General features: G+C 38.9%; 2 protein-coding genes across 2 annotated transcripts in view; one reads left to right on the top strand and one right to left on the bottom strand.

Moving 5' to 3' along the window:
* The window catches only part of IGSF10 (immunoglobulin superfamily, member 10), a 24,089-nt gene extending 10,127 nt beyond the window's left edge, over positions 1-13,962 (top strand). Inside the window, 3 exon segments of the mRNA XM_004675378.1 lie at positions 1,827-6,080; positions 6,536-7,439; positions 11,994-13,962. Of these exon segments, the coding sequence (XP_004675435.1) occupies positions 1,827-6,080; positions 6,536-7,439; positions 11,994-13,962 (7,127 nt within the window).
* A 3,502-nt stretch (positions 13,963-17,464) lies between these two features.
* MED12L (mediator complex subunit 12-like) overlaps positions 17,465-20,709 on the bottom strand; it is a 347,532-nt gene continuing 344,287 nt past the window's right edge. The window contains exon 43 of the mRNA XM_004675377.2: positions 17,465-17,816. Coding sequence (XP_004675434.2) covers positions 17,764-17,816 — 53 coding nt within the window. The 3' untranslated portion in view covers positions 17,465-17,763. The remainder of the gene's footprint in view (positions 17,817-20,709) is intronic.

Here is a 20,709-nt window from a genome sequence, read left to right as displayed (position 1 = left end):
GTGCTTTAACCCGCTGCGCCACCAGGGAGGGCCTGAAGTTTATTTTTTTATTCAAAGAAACCAAGGAAGCTTCCCAGGAGTTTTTATGCCCTAGGGTCTTACCTCTCCCGGGGCTTGCCTTCTGTCTCAGGAGACAGAGGAATTTCTCACCCTGATGTGGTTTGCCTGAACCAGGCAGCTGCCTGTGTGGCTAAGACAATCCAGTTGTAAACTGATGGTTGCTCAGAATATTTTGATATTATGATCATACGAAAAAGGGAGGTCATAACATAAGTTAGCAGTGGAAAGTCTGATTTTTCAGAGCTTATCCTTATCCACCAGGAATCTGTCAGACGATGGACGTTGCATAGCTTGTGTCAATTTTGAGTTTGAATAAAGGTTTGTCTATTTTATTTGTCTTTTTACCTATCAGCTTAAGGTATCATTGATCCCTTGAATGGCCTCTCTCTCTCTCTTTTATTTTTCTTTTTCTCTTTGCATTGCTCTTAAGCTGGATCAGAACAAGATAGCTTGTTATTTGGTCAATGTTTTTTGGTGTAACAGAAAGCTATTTTTTAAAAATGTCTTATTTATTTATGCATACAAGAACTGGTGTACAGACTAGAGGTGTGGGGGGTGAGAGGGTTCACCGGAGACAGAGTGGAAAGCAGAACAAACAGATTGACTGAAATATACCGCTGAGGGGAGCAGCAGGTGGGACAGGAGAGGTCTGCCACCCAATGTGGGTCACCTCCCTGGCTGGGGATAGAAGTGGTGCTGCAGTAGCTGTGGAGACCCTCATAGTGCTGTGTTTTAACCTGTTGCCCCACCAGGGAGGCCCAAAACACTTTGCCATGTAAGGATTTATAAGTGATAATTTATCAAATAGGTTATCTTTGAAATACAATGAATGTTTGCATTTCTTAAAACATTAAAATGAGGGGGCCCTCCCTGGTGGCGCAGTGGGCTAAAGCACAGCACAATGCAACTTACGCCACTTCCTCAAGAGTTCGATCCCCGCCTGCCCTGGAGGAGATCCACATGGTGTGGCAGACCTCTCCTGACCCGCCCGCTGCTCCCCTCAGCAGTGCACTTCCTAGATCTGCTTGTTCTGTACCCCACTGTCTCTGGTAAATCCTCTCACCCACTGCATCCCTGGCCTGTACCCCAGTTCTGTATGAATAAATAAATCTTTAAAAAAAAAACATTAAAATGAGAAATTAGAAATTAACAACTTTAGGCCCTCCCTAGTGGTGCAGCGGGTTAAAGCACAGCACTGAGAGGCTGAGGCTACTTCCGCATGAGTTCGATTCCCGCCTGCCCCGGAGGTGACCACCTGGCGTGGCAGACCTCTCCTGACCCGCCTGCTGCTCCCCTCAGCAGTGTACTTCATCGATCTGCCTGTTCTGCTCCCCACTCTGTCTCTGGTGAAGCCTCTCGCCACCCCTGAGCCTCTGGCCTGTATGTACAAATAAATAAATATTTAAAAAAAAAAGAAATTAACAACTTTACATAAAAATGATAAGCAAGGAATGTTATTGTGTTTATGTAGATAAAGAAACAATTCATTTAGTTAATACTTTAGGCACTTTCTAGACATGGCAAATAAAACAGTGAACAAAACAGACAAAATCCTTGTGTCTATGAATATGATATTTTGGCAACACACAGAAACTACATAATTTTTAGAAATTAATTTAAAGGCAAAAATAAGGAAAAATAAGACATAAAAAGTAATTTCTATGAAACACGGAAGTTACAAATTGGTTCAAAAATTGGTTCAAAATGTTTAAATGTTAATTCATAATGAGGTCTTCTTGACAACAATTCAATTATCTTTTTCCTAGATATAATAAAGTGCAAAAGAGACAGAAGTCCCTCCACTTCTCAGCAATGTCCACTTTGCATGAACCCCAAGATCTCTAAAGACAAGCTCTTAGCTATGGTCCCAGCTGAAGCTTTCCAGTGTACTAGGCCAACCATTGACTCATCCTTAAAAGTAAAGAACCTGAATATTCTGGGAGAGAATGGTTCTGTGCCTCCCTTTCCCCAAGATTTCAGGGCACCCTTGGGCTCGCTCACTTTGACTATGACAGACCAGTCTGGAAATGAAGCTATTTTGGTCTGCAGTATCCAAAAGCCTTCAAAGACATCATCCATTACATTCACCAAAGAAAATAACTACATCATGCTACATACACCATTTTCAACATTTCTGGTGTGTAATGTAGATGACAGAGATATTCAGCCAGTGTGGCAAGTTCTGGCTTTGTACAGTGACTCGCCACTGATACTAGAAAGGAGCCACTTGCTCACAGAAATACCACAACTTTGTTACAAATATAAACAGGTGGCTTCTAAACCTGAAGACATCTTTACAAATATAGAGGCTGTTCTCAGAGCTGAGCCCTCTTGGCTAATGCAAGACCACATTTCCTTGCAGCTAAACAGAGCTGCCACCACACTTAGTACATTGCAGATACGATACTCTGCTGGTGCTCAAATCACTTTACCAAGTATTGAAATGAAGCCAGAGAAATATAAATGGACCATGATTTCCAAGAATAATAATACTAAGTTGGAACATACTGTTTGGCTTGGTGGGACCATTGACCTTGACTGCCCAGGTCAAGGAGACCCTGCCCCACATTTGGAGTGGCTTCTAGCTGATGGGAATAAAGTGAGAGCTCCTTATGTGAATAAGGATGGGAGAATCCTAATAGATAAATCTGGGAAACTGAAACTCCAGAGAGTGAATAGGTTTGACACAGGCGTATATCACTGTATAAGCACCAATAATGATGAAGCAGATATTCTCACTTATCGGATAACTGTGGTAGAGCCCTACATAGCCAACTATAAAGAAAATGGGGCTCATTACACAGTTTTCACTGGTGAAACAGTGGACCTTCCATGTCATTCTACTGGTAACCCAGATGCCTCTGTTAGCTGGGTTCTTCCAGGAAATATTGTGCTCTGTCACTCCTCAAGAGACAAGCAAATTCTTAACAATGGCACATTAAGAATATTACGGATAACGCAAAAAGACCAGGGTCATTATTGTTGTGTAGCAGCTAACCCATCTGGGGTTGATTTCTTGATTAACCAAGTTTCAGTCAAAACAAATGGCCAAAGGTCAGTGGCGTACAATGGAGAAACAGATGAATCTGGATTTGATGAGCTTGAGCCCACCGTGGCTATAGCTAAGAAACAAGTTGCAAGCACAGGTAAGAAGCATAACAATTTGGAGCCAGTACAGCAGCAGCACAGAGATGCAACAAGCCGACGTTTTAAGGAGTATAGAAGGCATTTTCCTTCCACAACACGGAGAAATGACCCACAACACTGGGCAACACTTTTGGAGAAAACTAAAAAGAGTACTATGCCAGAGAAGCAAGAAAATACCACAGTAAGGCCACTTTTACCAGCCACCCAACGCCTGGAAATACATGTCAAGGAACTAGACTCTTCAGACATGCTTCCTCCAGATGAAGAATTTACAACCCCGGCAACTGAAGCGCCCAATGTTCTGGTCAGGAGAATGGCAGCTGATGCCAGAGAAATATCTCTTAGCCCTGTGACAAGTATTACTCCTGGCACTGATGTCTCCCCAATTGTGAGCTCACAACTACTTCCACCTGAAAAACTAGCAGATTTCAAACTATCTATTAAAACTGCAGCCATGCCAAAAGATGTAAACCCAAGCACAATCAGACTAAATCCACCTACTTTATTTCCATTACTCTCTGAAGTGACTGAATTTCAGGACAATGACCTAATGGGGAGAAAAAGAGAGCATTTGCAAAGTATTCCCCAAATATCAGTGGCCCCTATGATAAAAGATGTCAATATCAAAATGTCCTTAAGTACTAATACCCAAGTGGATATATTCTCAGGGTCAGTAAATGCTGGAAATCATCAGCAGACAGCTGTGGTCAGCAAACCCCGGAGCAACAACTTCCCTTCTCACAGTACTCAAAAGCTTAGTCCCTCTGAGGTACCCCTGGACCCATATATTGCTGTTCACTCTCATGTACAAATTCTTAGAAACACTACAGCTAATATCCCTCTGTCTGGACGCTCTGGAAGATGGAAGAAAATTTGGGGCAGGGGGCGAATCATCAGTCCATATAAAACTCCAATTATTCGACAGCACAGTTATGACTTTGCAAGGTCAACATTCAGAGGTTTTTCTGAAGAAAGCACTACTGCTTTGTCAGCCACGGGCCTCAATAGAGAATGCCCAGCCTGTTCTCCCAGGGAAAGGATCACCATTGCTGCAGTAGCAGTATCTTTTCCAAGTTCTTCTCCTGTCACCATCTCTAAAGCTGACATTGCCAGAGTTCCAACAGTAGACTCTACAAGTCCAGTCCATAATCCATCATGGCTACTTGAAAACAAACAAAATGCAGCTAGTGATAAAACAACACACATAATAAAATATATCAGTACTGAAAATACCCAAACAACTCCAACTCGTGCAATCAGATCTCAAGCCCCAACATCCATATCTTTGGAAAAAACTCATATAACAGGTACTGGTATCCCAAGCATGTATAGTACAAGTGAAACTAAAAGAGATTCAGTGATCACACCGTCACTTCCATGTCCTATCACCAACACATCTATGCCTACTCCTATAGCCATGACAAGACTTCCAAGAAGGAAAATTCCCTGGCATCAAATCTTTGTAAATAATCATACACAAAAAGAGAAGAGAAAGAATCAACATAAGTTTAGTTTGCAAAAAAGCATAGCCACAGCACTTCCTAACATAAGTCCTTCTTTATCCACAAATAAAGTTCCACCCTTTGATTTCACAACACTCTTAACAAGTGTGACACATGTTCCAGCTATAACTCACCACAATACCAGCAAAGTGCGCCTTCCACTGAGACTCCTGAAAATTATGCAACTGCGCTTCCCACTCATTTATCCTACTCTTCCTACTATCTCAAGCAAAGAATCAAGTACAGGTTTCACATCAATCCAAGCAGTCATGTTGACGACTACTCCCATGGCCCATCAATCCGTTACTACCGATAAACTCCAAATAGTCAGACCCAGAGCACAAAAAGTACAAAGAAAAAAGGAGTCTCAGAAGGACAGGAGTGACACAAACAACTCTCCTGGCCAGAATTCTGGCTTCACTACATCCACCAACACGACACCGCCTGTTCTAACTAGAGCTGCAACTCCCACCATAGTCAAAGTCTCTACTTTTCCTCATTCTTCCTTAGAAAACACAACAGGAATTTCAAGCACAATTGGTGTTCGCATGGCAAGCCTTAGTACGACTGATGTAATTGCAGAACTACTTCAAAAGAATACACAGACTTTGAAGAAAACAACTGCTTTTTACACAGTTTTGTCCAGCAGACGACGGCAGAGTACCCCAGCCAGGGCAACACTCATCAGAACCTCAACTGTGCCGTCACCCTTGAACAGCAGTGCTGCTCGAGGGCTTACCACCCTGCCCTTGAGTAATCAGAGTACAATCACTGACAATGAGGTCGTTCCCACTTTCGGGATGATGAGTGCACCGATCAAGCCACATGAAACTGCAAGGCGCAATGCTGGTCCACAGCACTTAGTAGCAAAGGTTGTAACATCTCCCACAGCTCAGCCAAAGTTCACCAAATTCACCAGTGGAAGCTCCCACTTTATCTACTCCAGTCTGTTATCTTCTGCCCCAATACCAGCTCTAAAAAAAGTTAAACCACAAAACTCTAAATTGACTCCCTCTCCTTGGCCAGAAAACTACTTTGGGGAGAAGCCTTACCCAGAAATAGTTGAAAGAGGCCAAAAGCCAGTAGTGAATGTGTTGCCCACTCCAGGCCTGCCAGAGGATGCCATTCATAGTCCTAATTGGGATGGACAGAAGACTGTAAAGAAAAGTGGCTTTGATAAGACACCCATTCAAGAAATAACAAATTCTGAACTTTCCTTTGACCCTTTGTCTAGGGACATATTTGAAAGACCCAGAATCATTGGAGGAAAAGTAGCAAGTTTTACTGTTCCAGCCAGCTCAGATGCCTTCCTTCCTTGTGAAGCCACTGGAAACCCCTTGCCCACCATCCATTGGACCAGAGTCTCATCAGGTATTTAAAACTATTTCTTTATACTTACTTTTCTATAATTATAATATAAGAAAAATTGTGTTATGTTCAGGATTACCTATCCAGAAAATCAAGTGCAGCCTCACATTTCTCCAGGATACAGAAACTATTATTACTTTCACCTGACATTTGTATGGCAATACTCATTAGGTTTTAAGAAACATGTTAATTAAGAACATTTTTGAAATGCTCTGAAAGCAGGTCCAAAGGAGTAGGATTTAGTCACTGTATTGAGCCACCTGGCTTTTAAATTAAAATTATAAAGATAAAAGAATCCAGGAATAAATTTAGCAACTAAAGATAGGTATCCTAACTTTAAATGTTTTCAATAGCTTAAGAAAAAAGAAGCTTTCCTCCCGAGACTACTACTTAAACAACTTTTTTTCTTTCTAAACAATGATTATCCATGGTTATAAACTTCTGTCTTTTTTTGCCAGGACTTGCTTTGTCTAGCGAGAAACAGAATAGCAGGTTCCAGGTGCTTCCCAATGGCACGCTGTCCATACAAAGGGTAAACATTCAGGATCGTGGACAGTACTTGTGCTCGGCATCCAACCAGTTTGGCACAGACCATCTTCACGTCACCTTGTCTGTGGTTTCCTATCCGCCCAGGATCCTTGAGAGCCAAACCAAACAAATCACAGCTCATTCTGGTAGCACTGTGGAATTGAAGTGTAGAGCAGAAGGGAGACCAAAGCCTGTGATTTCCTGGATTCTTGCAAACCAAACAGTCGTCTCAGAATCATCACAGGGGAGTAGGGGGGCCACCCTGGTGACATCTGCAGGAACATTGGTCATCCACAATCTCAGCATTTATGACCGAGGCTTATACAAATGCACCGCCAGCAACTCTGCTGGTCAGGACTCCGTGCTGGTTAAAATACAGGTCATTGCAGCCCCACCTGTTATTCTAGAGCAAAAGAGGCAACTCATTGCAGGGAGCTGGGGTGAGAGCTTGAAATTGCCCTGTACTGCCAAAGGAGCTCCTCAGCCCCGTGTTCACTGGGTCCTCCCCAATGGCACCGAAGTGAAACCATTACAACTCATCCATTCCAAACTTTTCTTATTTTCAAATGGGACACTGCATATAAAAAAATTAGACTCTTCAGACAGAGGCCCTTACGAATGCATTGCTACAAGCTCCACTGGTTCAGAGAGAAGGGTGGTGACTCTTACCCTAGAAGAGCGAGAAACCATGCCCAGGATAGAATTTGCATCTCAGAAATGGATTGAGGTGAATTTGGGGGACAAACTGCTACTGAACTGCTCAGCCATTGGGGAGCCCAAGTCCAAAATAATCTGGAGACTACCATCCAAGGCTGTCATTGACCAGCGTCTTAGGTAAACTGCACCTTTTTATTGACATTTTATCTGTTCAGCTACATAACTTCTGACATGTAAAAAGTAATACAGGGAGGCTCATAGCAGTCAGTTTTAGAGAAGCATAAACTCTGCTCATAAAAGTAACTCAACCATAGGGACTTAATCATTTTAAGATCATTGGAATATAAAAAGCAAGTTTCTTACATACCTAGCTCGAAGGACTACTTGAGTTTATTTATGGAATAAAAAATCTCATGTTTCCATACTTGTGAGAGTTTGAAAATGTAACTGTATAAAGGTATTCATAATCTCTCTATCCAAGGAGTGGAATTTTTGTAATACAAGCAAGATTATATAGAGATGCACTCCATTATTTCTCTTCAGAATCTCCTATGAGCATTTTAAAATTTTGTATAATCTACATTTAAGTTCATCAGTCCTTCAATACTGGCTTTGGTATCAATTTATGAAAGTCAGAACATTAAGCCCTTCACAGTATGAGATGTATTCTGGACCTCCATCACTCGGGTGTCTGCCATCAGACACCTGTATCTACTATCCATTACGCGTTCTCCAACCTACTGTTACAGGCATTTGACAGTCATATCTGGTTTTCTGTACTGATCAAATCCTGTCTTTGAAAAATAATAATTATAGTTTATGATTCATTAATTTTTGCCATTTGTTGATATTATGCAATGATTTTCCATGACAGAAAATGATGAAGATGAACATTACTAGTACTATATTTATCCATTAATAGAAAAAACCCAGGAAGGAAAATGATACATAACAGTTGTATACATAATATATATGTATGTGGGTATATACAAACTATGCTCATCCTTAGAAATTGAAGAATAGGTTATATTTAAAAAAAATTTACTTATTTATGCATACAGAACTGGGTACAGGCCAGAGGTTCAGGGGCAGTGAGAGCATTCACTAGAGACAGAGCAGGGACAGAACAGGCATATTGACAAAGTACACTGCTGAGGGGAGCAGCAGGAGGGACAGGAAAGGTCTGCTGTGTTATGTGGGTTAGCTCCCTGGCCAGGATCGAACTGGTGCTGAAGTGATTGTGGCTAGTAGTTCCACTGCACTTTTACCCATTGCGCCACCAGGGATGGCCCAGAGTAGATTATTTCTTATTGCCCATTTTATGTTGGCATTGAATGTAGCTAAAGAATTTAACTTGTACTCATTAAAAAGTAAATGTTGGCTCTCCCTGGTGGTGCAGCGGGTTAAAGCACTGCACTGAGAATCTAAAGCCGCTTCAGCATGAGTTCGATTCCCGCCTGCCCCGGAGGTGACCACATGGCGTGGCAGACCTCTCCTGACCCGCCCGCTGCTCCCCTCAGCAGTGTACTTCGTCGATCTGCCTGTTCTGTTCCCCACTCTGTCTCTGGTGAAGCCTCTTGCTGCCCCTGAGCCTCTGGCCTGTACCCCAGTTCTGTATGCACAAATAAATAAATCTTTAAAAAAAAAAAAGTAAATGTTAATTTCTAAATTTCAAACAAGCCATCAAATATTAACTATTTAATATTTAGTATTTAACATTAAGTATTTAAATACTAAATATTAACTTAAAATTAATTTTAAAGAAAAAATGCTGCGTTATGAAGAGCAAAGTTAATTTTATATAATTATACATGATGTATATGCATACCTATTTATGGGACTGGATATTTTCATTTTATCAGCTTTTATATTTTATAGTTGATCAGTATGTCTTTATTTTTGCCTTCAAATAATTATAAACATTCATTAAAATAGAATGCTCTTTCTCTCTTCTTAAATTATTGCACTTAAACTCCACATGAGTGGAAATGATTCTTACTTACCCAGAGATAGCTCACTATTCTGTGTTGCTTTAAATATAATTTTCATTACTCAGGCAGAAACCAGTACAAGAGTGCAGAAGGCATTGCGCATGTGATGGGGATAACAGCTAAACTTCACATTTTAGATTGTAAAGACAAGGTCAAAAATGGGCATTACGATTTCTAGAACAAAATCTTATCAGGATGTATGATAAAATGTTTGAGTGTCTTAAAAAGTTAATATGAAGGTAAATTTGGAGAATGTTATTAGCATCTCAGAATTCATTTGTTCAGGTAGTCCAACAATTCCTCCAATAGCAAACCAATTAGGTAGGTCATTTATATTTTGATTTGGAGAATCGCAGAACACAAGAAAGATGCTCATTCCACACTGCAGAAGATACAATGGAGATCAAACATACTGCTAAGGGCCCACTGCTTTCTTGTTCATCAAACACTTCAATGGTTATTTTGTAATTAAGCTACTCAGGGAAGCAAGAATATCCTTTAGATGCCTTACTTCTACTGTATGTCACAACAAAGAAAAAACGCATTTCTGTTGCAAAAGAAAGTTCTTACTGTTAACCTCTTCTTTCTTTTAGATGTTTATTTTCAATTCTAAAAATGAGAAAACTTTCATCATAGCTATGCTTATCAAAATCGATGACCAAAGTAAGACAAACCCAACATTCTGAAAGCCTATTTACCCATAGGCCTTTGATGCATGTTTGTGAGAGGTCCTAGACTAGAACTTCTCTTTTCAACTTACAACATAACTTATGTGACCTTTTTCATCAGCATAAAACCATGCCTTCTCTTCTTGGCATCTTACTACTTACAGCTGGGAGCATTTTATAAGAGCAAGCTCCACCCCAGAACTGATGAATCAGAATCTGTGCTTCAAAATGATACCCAGCCAAATCATATGGACAATAAAGCAAGACTTTATAAAGCTTAGATGCTTGCCTATGCATTGATCTTTATAAAGAATTCTATTTCTTTCACTCAGGGAAAACTTCTATTCTTTAAAATAAATTTTCTCTTAAAAATACAAATTTATGAAAAAAATCTCTAGTTTGGCCTCTTTTCATATAGTACAACAACCAGATGCATCAGATTTTTGGATGGGGAAAGGCCAATCTTTTATAGTTGGTGGGTTGCAGTCACCAATAGTTACAAAAATCCCGCTGGGAATATTAATATTTTGAAAACTTGTTGAGTCAGAATTGTTTTAACAAGCAAGAGGTGTTCTTAAAAGTCCTACAGGCAATTCTGTGCACACTAAAACTTGAGATTGGTTCTCAAACTGAATTATTTGTAAGTCACCCAGTAATTATGTAAAACAATAGGTTCTCAGGTCCTGGCCAGCCCACTAAATCAGAGTCTCTGAAAAGTGAAAACAGGAAATACACACTTTAACTTCAGCCTTACCTGCTTCTGATAGAGGTGGTGTGGAACTGCTGAGAACCAGATTTCCAGCAATGGGCTTCAGCTCTGTGGCACATAGACTCATTTGGAAAAATAAGGATCCTGATGCCTGTGCTGCACTCTCACTCCATTAAGTCTGGACATGGGATCCAGGCATCAGCATTATTTTGTACTCTGTAAGTGCTTTTAATGTGTACCCAAGTCTAAGTAAAGCAATAGAGTAGTAAGAACAGGGTGCAGTATAGCATCAGGAAGCAGTTCTGTGACTAGAGGCAAGTTACTAAATTTCTCTAAAAATTATTATTATTTTTTTTAGCTGTATAGTGGGAAACAGTTTGAAGATGGTTGCAAAACATCTGACAATTTCAACTCCTTTTATAAAGTACTACATCCATCATTATGATTCTCCCTTGGCTTACAGTTTGAAGATGATTGCAAAGCATCTGACAATTTCAACTCCTTTTATAAAGTACTACATCCATCATTATGATTCTCCCTTGGCTTACATGCCACAGACATTCTTTCCACACTTGAAAAAAAAGGATCTGGCCTTTTTATAATGTACAATACTACTCTACGTTTGTTGAGAAAGAGATTTGAATTGTTTCAGTTAGCAGTGAGCACCAAATTGATTTCCACTAGTCCTTCTGAAATACTAATTTAGTTTCATCAGGAACGGTCTGCCATCTGGTGGCCCAATGTGGTAATAATAGCAGGCACACTGTCGCTTCCCAGAGGAAAACGTTCCATACAGGTCAACCTAAAGCAGGGACAACCAACTTAACACCTGAAGCAAAGGGAAGGCGCTAAATTGCAAGCTTTGAGTATCTTATATTGGCACTTTCTTTCTTTATAACAAAGTAGAAATTATTTTCTAATCAAGTAACTATTGGGTTTGTTACTAATATCTCTGACGTGTTATCTCCCATCTTTTCTGAGCAAGTAAACTTAAATTTTTTTTTAAATCAATATGTATCAATCATAGAACCATTTCATATAGAAAGTGAAGTTATGTATATAGGAAATAAGTATTTTTAACTCTTTCTCACCATTAAAATGATTTTTTTTTTTTTTTGGAAATGATCACCATGAAAAGGAGATTCATTTGAAGTTCACTAATTGAGGAAATACTATGTTAGATTAAATTATCTCTCTACAGTTAGATAATTTCATCTTTTAGGAAATAGCTTAGTACTGACTTTAATTTCATTGCACCAATTTCAGAAACTGTCCATAAAGCTAATCTTATGTTAATAGGCAATTCTCCCACCAGCTTCCTCAATTCAGTCTCTTCACTCAATTCAGTATCTTCTTTTCTTAGAATTGGCAGCCATATCCATGTGCACCCAAATGGATCTCTGTTCATTGCCTCAATAACAGAAAAAGATGGTGGTGACTACGTGTGTGTGGCAAGAACCAAAATGGGAGATAACCTAACACTGATGCATGTTGGCTTCAGACTGAAACCTGCAAAAATTGACCACAAGCAACATTCTATAAAGCAAGTATTTCATGGGAAAGATTTTCAAGCTGATTGCAAAGCTTCTGGCTTGCCAGCACCCAGGATATTTTGGAGTTTGCCTGATGGAACAATGATAAATAAGAAAATGCAATCTGATGACAATGGCCACAGAACCAGAAGGTATACGATTTTTGATAATGGAACCTTATATGTCAATAAAGTAGAGATAGCACAGCAAGGTGATTATACCTGCTTTGCCCAGAACACTTTAGGGAAGGATGAGATGAAGGTGCATCTGGAAGTGATAACAGCTGCCCCTCGAATCAGACAGGGTTACAAAACCAACATGAGGATCCATGCTGGAGACACAGCTTTCCTTGACTGTGAGGTCACTGGGGAGCCCAAGCCAAAAATATTTTGGTTGCTGCCTTCCCATGATATGATCTCATTTTCTAAGGACAGGTACACATTTCATTCCAACGGGTCTTTGTCCATTAACAAAGTGAAACTGGTTGATTCAGGAGAGTATGTGTGTGTAGCCAGGAATCCCAGTGGGGATGACACCAAAATGCACAAATTGGATGTTGTCTCCAAGCCTCCACTAATCAATGGTTTGTATACAAACAACACTGTTATCAAAGCCACAGCTGTGAGGCATTCCAAAAAACATTTTGACTGCAGAGTTGAAGGGACATCATCTTCTCAAATCATGTGGATCATGCCTGACAACATTTTCCTCACAGCCCCTTACTATGGAAGTAGAATCACAGTCCATAGAAATGGAACTCTGGAAATTAGGAATGTGAGGTTTTCAGATTCAGCTGACTTTATCTGTGTGGCTCGGAATGAAGGAGGAGAGAGTGTACTGGTCGTACAGTTAGAAGTACTAGAAATGCTTAGAAGACCAACATTCAGAAATCCATTTAATGAAAAAGTAGTCACTGAGCTTGGAAAGACTATAGCATTGAATTGCTCTGTTGATGGAAACCCACCACCTGAAATCATCTGGATTTTACCAAATGGCACACGATTTCCCAGTGGGCTGCAAAATTCTCACTATTTCATAGCAAGCAGTGGTTCTTTTATCATTTATAAGACAAGCCACGATGATGCAGGAAAGTATCGGTGCGCAGCAAGAAATAAAGTTGGCTATATTGAAAAATTAATTGTATTAGAAGTTGGCCAGAAGCCAGCTATTCTTACTTATACACTAGGCACAGTTTACTGCATCAGTGGAGAATCTCTCTCATTGGATTGCGTAACAGAGGGAAGTCCTAAGCCAAATATTAAATGGGCTGTTCCCAGTGGTTATACAATAGATAGGCCTCAAATTAATGGAAAATACATATTGCATGAAAACGGCACTTTAGTCATCAAAGCAGCAGCGGCTTATGACAGAGGTAACTATATTTGTCATGCTCAAAATAGTGTTGGCCGTGCACTGATTACTGTGCCAGTAATGGTTGTCGCCTCCCTTCCCCGAATTACCCATCACTCACCCGGGAACATCTTTACAAAGACAGGAACGGCTGTTCAGGGGCACTGAGTGGCCTTGGGGGTCCCCAAACCAGAGATCACATGGGAGACACCTGACCATTCCCTGCTTGTAAGTAAGAGGACGACACACAAAATAGAGCCTCTTCACCCACAAGCTACATTAGTTATTCAGAACCCTCGAACCTCAGATTCTGAAATTTATAAATGGCCAGCAAATCTACTTGGCAGTGATTATACAACAGCTTACATCCAAGTAATATTACATGAAAGAAAAAACTGCTTGCGCAAAGTCAACATCTCGACAGAGTTTATTTTTTTGAAGAATGTTTAATCAAAGGCAGCCATAGGCATGTAAATGAATTGAATACATTTACAATATTAAATTTATAATGGACATGCAAGAAAAACTTTGTAAAGAAATGCATTGTGAACTGATACTGATTTCTTTAATGGATCTCAAAACAAACTTTTAACTTAAGGCACTTTTATTTTGCCAACAAATTACAATGAACATTGAGGAATTTTTGTCCACCACAAAATAACAAATGGCTAATGTACCTGAATTCATTAAAGAATGGATTTTTTTCTTTCATTACTAGTTGCCTAGTATACACTTCTATCAATGTTAAAAGCATGGCACTGAGAACAGAGATGGTGAAAGAGATTAAATGTGCAGTCTTAATGTAAATTCGCCATCTTGATGTATAAATATTATATGGTTGGTTTATGAATATTTTACTAAAATCTACAGGAAATAAAAACGGAATGTTTGGTTTATGATTCACTACTCTGTGCACACTTGAAAATTTTCATTGATGGGGTAATGCAAAACTTTTAATAACTGCATTTAAAAGTAAATGCAGGCTAACTTTCCCACACAGAAGAAGCAACGTCACACCTGCATGTGATAAAATGTGAAAAGGGGGCTCAGTACAACGTTGTCCAAATAGATGCATCAAAAAGTTTTTTTTTTAATACAATGAAAGCTCTTTTATAGTTCAGCCACCACTGTTTAGGAGCTGTTTAATGGAGGAAAATTTTCTTAAGGGCAACCATTGCATTTTATTTCATTAAATACTAATCCTTTAAGTGACAGGAAGATGTAGATTTAATACATATAATGAGATTTCACTGTACTTCAAATTTGATCAACCCTACCAAAAACATTGTGTTTTTAAATTCATTGATTTGGTATTTATTTTTGTTTGTTTGTTTATTTTTGTTTGTTTGTTAATTCAACCTAAAATGATTTGGGGGTCATTGTATCATTCATCTTCTCTAATTCTAGGGCTGGGATGCTCTAGTACAATTTCTCCAGCATCTATTTAAATATCTGACAGTTACTTATGAAATACAGAAGAAGCCTTAATAAGTGAAAAGAAGAAAATACTATAGGTCTTGCTCAGTGATCACAGTACACAAAACTGAAAGTTCTTTTAGTATTGCCAATTACTTGAGATAGATGGGGGAGCTCATTTCATTGTGTTTTCATCACCAACTTTCAGCTGGTCCACCCAAGAAGTGGCCTAATGATTGCTGCACAAATTGTGTACACAAATTGGCCACAAGAACTGAAAGTACACTCATGCTAACAGTCACGTCCTTCGATTTCTGGACTAAGGGGAGTAAATGAACGAGAAATGTAAGAATGAGTGTAGAGTGTCTTAGGGTTTCTTAATGTCCAACTCTTTTCAATTTCAATTCTTTAAGGGAATTTAGGGTCACCATCTCTTCCTAAAATAATTTTCTCTTTTTCTACTCTAGCAAATTACTACTTTCTGTCAAAATATGGGGCTTTCCTCTGCAATTAGTAATGCAAAGTAATGCATCTGCTGAAAAGGAAACCTCTTTGGATAGAGGATTAAGTGGAAGGAAATGTGATGACTAGATTAAATATTCCAGTTGTTTTCTTTGTAATGCAAAGGAGGAAACCAGTTCTAAGTTTTCCCTCAAATTTTCATAAGATCTTTGAATTATATGGCCTTGCTATCACTTAGCTTCCTCACCTTGAACACACACACACACACACACAACAAAAAGGGTGTATCCCACAGATTACATGTGCAAAATGATTAATAAATTAACTTCACTAACTGAAAGATATAAAGTGCATATAAATGCTATGCAATTACAACACTCATTGTTGAAACAGTATTACTGCTGTTTGCAATATTGAGCTAATAAATGTTGTTCAAACTGAAAAATGGCAATTTTAATACCAATAATTGTTGAAAAGAGACGACAACAATCAAGACAAAACATGACTCATTCACTAGGCACAACATTCACATTTCGGTTGTTTTGCCAAGGCAGTCATTATATGGATATATTACTTTGAAGAAAAATAACTTTGTAACTTCTAAGAATGCTCTAGAAAGAAAGAAAGAAAAAACAACAACCCTGATATACAAAACCAGCTAGCTGAAATGTAAAGATTTATCTTCTGAAAGAAGATAGAATATGTTATTTAGTGAAAAGAATGGTCTTTAATGTTTTGGCAAAGTCTTTTCCAGCCCAGAGTAAACACGAAATGAGCAGGCTGGAGTGAAATAGGTTCACAGTGTACAAAGCAGTTCACATGGACGCTGCCACAGCAAAGTAAGCGGACATGTTTTTGAGGTTGTTGGCATGTGTCAAACTTTGCAATGAGTAACTCACCTAGGAAGGTATAAATCATTTATATAATGATTTGCAAAAGAAATGAACTACTAAATTTAAATTCGCTACATTAAAAAAAGTAGTTCTACATGGTTTGCTCATTATTGACAAATCTATTCACAGTATGCTTGACTACATTACATGTAATATCATATGGCAAAAGAAATGAATTAACACAGAACAAGGGAATATCCCCCACCTATGTTTTAAAATGCCCTGCAATTTTCACATTCAAAATTTTATGCATCTAAATCTAAAAAAATATCATATGGAATACTCTTAAGTTACACAAACTGATAATAATTTACTGTATTTTTTACTCTAATAGGAGCAAATTACCACATACTTGAACAAAGTTAAAATAGTTACTATTTCTTTATAATAAATTTGATGTATAATTTACTTGTGCTTTTTGCACCAATTTATAAATACAGTATATGCAATACACAACCAAGACTGACACCAACATTAATAATTGAAAATAGCAAATACTTACCATACAAAATAAACAGCAAATACATCTTTTGTGAAAACCATAGCCTTCTGGACTTTGGGGCCGGCCAGATTCTCTGGAAACCAGGTTGAGGTCACATACTGGAATCTCAGGCTACCTGTGAGACCTTTTTTCTCAAGTTGGCATGAGGTTCAGGAGAACCGAAATTGGACAGTCATTCTTGCCAAAATCTGGTAATAAATAATTGGAGTACTTCCACTGTGGTCTGGGCCTTTATAATTTACAGGTTGAACCTCACAAAGACTCTGGTCAATGATCTCGCCACTGACAATAAATTCGATGTCTAACTACTTCAAATAGGCTCTCAGATATTAAGATGTCTCTCACAAAAACTTGGTTTAAGTTCTTGGTCTAAGAAGTTTAAGTACTAGGGAACAATCTGCTTCAGCACCTTTTGACCACAACAAAAGCAAAGAGAAATCCTACATAAATAAGAACAAAGTTTATAAAGTGCTTATGAAATTACAAACATTTCAAATTAGAGCGATGCAAATAAATGTCCATTTCACCATCATAGGTGAATACAGAATAAATGGGTCGTTTTTCTGTCAAGATCTGACTTGACTTTCAAATCAGTAGTTTGGTCTGGGAGAATGTGAAAAACAAAATCACTAATGAATACATATATATTTTAAATTTCACAATAATTAATTCTTTCTATGACTCAAAGAAAAAAAGCACCAAATTCAAAGATCTGCTATCAAACTCTTCATGGAGTAAGTAGAAATGATGCACATTTCAAAGCCTGTTTGAAAGTGAAATGCAAATAAAACATACTACATCCCTTTCTCTGCTTTTTGTTTAAAGTTTAACCTTTGTATGTAATGTACAGGAAAATATAGGAAAACTTCAAAGAAATGAAATAACTAAGGAACTTTTTTAAAAATGATTGATGCATTAAATCTGATGTTCTATTTTTCAGTGCAAACACAAAACTTCACGTCTTGTTCTCCTCCAAATTCAGAAGTGAGATGGGTGCCCATAGGGAGTCACTCCTTGCTGTGGCTGGTTACCTAGTGAGAAAAATAAATTTATATAAAATTACAGGTGTAAAATTATGCCACCGATGGATATTACCCTCTTGTCACTGTTCTCAGCCCCAGCCTCAGGAACAGAGGGACAGACTGCCAGGCTGGGATTACAGCACGAGCCAGAGGTAGGGTGCCTCAGCTGAGGGCATCCCGGCATTCTGCAGAGGGGCTACGAACTGCGTGGGGCAAGTATACTTGAGAGGGGCCTGTTCTCTCTCAGTACTGGCTCAGGAAAGCACAGGCTTTGGCGTGAGGGGAATGGGCCTGTCCAACTTCTCTTCTCTGAACTGAAATGACTCGCTACTAAATACAAAAGGACTATAAATATTATCAACACACTGAGTGTTCTTATAATATTTTTAAAAGCATGCCAGAGATTCTATTTTAACATGGAAATTATAATGTGTAAGAAAAAAGTAACTTGAAGTTGGACAATTTTCTGCAAATAACCATAAGATGCAGAGCGAGAACAGTTCAAGAATGTTGGCATGATTTGCAACATGAATGCACTGAGAAAGTATTATGCATAGTAAAATAAGTCAGAAAGAGTAAGACAAACTTTGTATGATTTTACTCATTTATGCTATTTAAAGAAACAAAAAAAGAATAAAACAAAAACTTTATATTACAAGCCCAAACTGGCAGTTACCAAAAGGGAAGGGGAGCGTAAGTTGGGCAAAAGGGTCAACTGTATGGTACTGCACTTTTGGTGGTAGATACAATTTATTATGTATGGATTCTGACTTACAATGATGCACTAGAAAAACCTACATGACACTATATTCCAATGTTCTACTTTTTACAATTTTTTTTTTCTTAAAGATTTATTAAGCTTAGAAAAACAGTGTGGGCTGGGGGCAGTGAAAGGGTTCATCAGAGAAAGAGTGGGAGCAGAATAGGAGGATCTACTGAAATACACTGCAGAGGGGAGCAGTGGCCAAGACAGGAGAGGTCTGCTGCACCATATGTGGCTCAGCTACCTGGCCGGGGCAAAGAACTCGAGTGTCATGGCGATAGTGTTGAGATAATGCATTGGCCCCTGTTACTTCTACTTTAACAGAGAGTAGGCATGCACAGAAGTGACTGTGTCAACACAGAGTGGGCCTACACACATATGTATGCACCCTCATACACACAGAAAAAAAGACAAAACAGAAAGTACAATCAAAGACAGAGTTTTAGAAACAGCTATTCCTGTACAACTTGGGTGGGACTTCAAATCCAAGGCCCCTTTCATGTGGGCTAGTATGCAAAGAAGTCTTCAGGAGCTGTGTAGTGGGTGGCACAGCTTAGTTATCGTTATATAACAAAGAGAGGTTGGTGTAACTGCTATACCAGCAGTAAAGTGGAAGAGGTTAAGAGAGGGGCTCTGAGTTGGATTTCTTTTCTTTTTTTTTTTTAAAGATTTATTTTTACTTATGCATACAGAACTGGGGTACAGGCTAGAGTTGCAGGGGCAGTGAGAGGAGTCAGTAGAGTCAGAGTGGGGAGCAGAACAGGCAGATCGACAAAGAACATTGTTGAGGGGAGCAGCGGGGGATCAGGAGAGGTCTGCTGCATCATGTGGGTCACCTCTGGGCCAGGGATAGAACTTGTGAAGTTACTGCGGCTAGTTTCTGGGTGCTAAACTCCAACCCGTTGCACTACCAGGCTGGCCCCAAATTGGATTGCAAGTCCCAGTTTTGTCTGTTACTGCCACCTGAATAACCCTGGAAAGTAGTCATGTCCCTGTTCTTTAGTTGTTCTCTCATAAATGAGAGGAATAGTACCTCATAGATGGTAGGGTTTAAAAATTAAGTGAATTACTACATGCAAAGTGTCATAGTGCCTAGACCCAAGAAAGTGCTCTATGAATGGTGGCTATAAAAAACAAAAAAGTTGCAATTCCATGAATTCTGGGGAAAAGGAAACAAGTAAATATACTCCCTAAATACCCAAGTAGGGGCTACTCCATAAATGTCACCAGCACATATTTCTAAAGTGTAGAACAAAATCCAAAATATAAACATATCATTTCTGCTTTAAAATTGTATCCTTTTAAAGTCATGTAAGTATATGAAACTTGAGATTAATGAGACACAATGAAATTTTAACCACACATTTGTTAATAGGCCACATCGATTAAATAGCAGTGGGGAAACAAGATTGACTTACATCATGTCACTACAATTAAATGCAGCTATAAGAGGGAAATACTTCTAAAGGGGGAAAAAAAAAAAAAAAAGATTGGTTATGTCCTGGTTGAGACACATGGTGTAAGAAAGGTATTCTCTTTGCAGGGAAACCAACATGGACCACACACAGGAGGAAATGGTGAGGTGACTTGTATCTGAGACGGAAGGGTGTGCCCTGCACCTCTGAATCACACACAATGTTGTAAACCAATGTAACCTCAAAAAGTAAATAAATAAATAAATAAATAATATAAACAGATATCACTGCAGTGAAAAAAATTAAAACCAACCTGTCCCTAACCATAATTTAACCCTTTTCCTTAAAATATCCTACCAGGCCCATATTGCTGCCTAGAGGACTGGCCCTTTAGTTTGTTCCTCAGAAGCACATAAACTGAGAGTGGAAAAACCCGAAGTCTCACTCTCACCACTTAATTCATAAAATGGTGGTAGAGCTGGAACCAGATTTTAAGTCTCCTAACTTCCAGGCCAATATTCCTTGCATCAAAGGGGGTGGCTCTCATTTCTAAAAGAATTTCCTGCCCTCCAGCTCCAACACCGGGGTGATCTATTAGCCTGGGGATGCTGCTAGCACTGGGATGAGATGTGAGAAAATGGGCCCTTGGAGTGCAATCTGAGAGGCAGAATGTTATTTAAAAAAAAAAAAAAAAAAGGTGAGACATGAGAGTAACAGGCAAGGT

The sequence above is a fragment of the Condylura cristata genome, unplaced genomic scaffold (genome assembly GCF_000260355.1).
Source record: "Condylura cristata isolate star-nosed mole 26May11 unplaced genomic scaffold, ConCri1.0 scaffold00003, whole genome shotgun sequence".
Lineage (NCBI taxonomy): Eukaryota > Metazoa > Chordata > Mammalia > Eulipotyphla > Talpidae > Condylura > Condylura cristata.
Note: the sequence above shows the minus strand (reverse complement) of the source record. Positions and strands in the feature narration are given on the sequence as shown.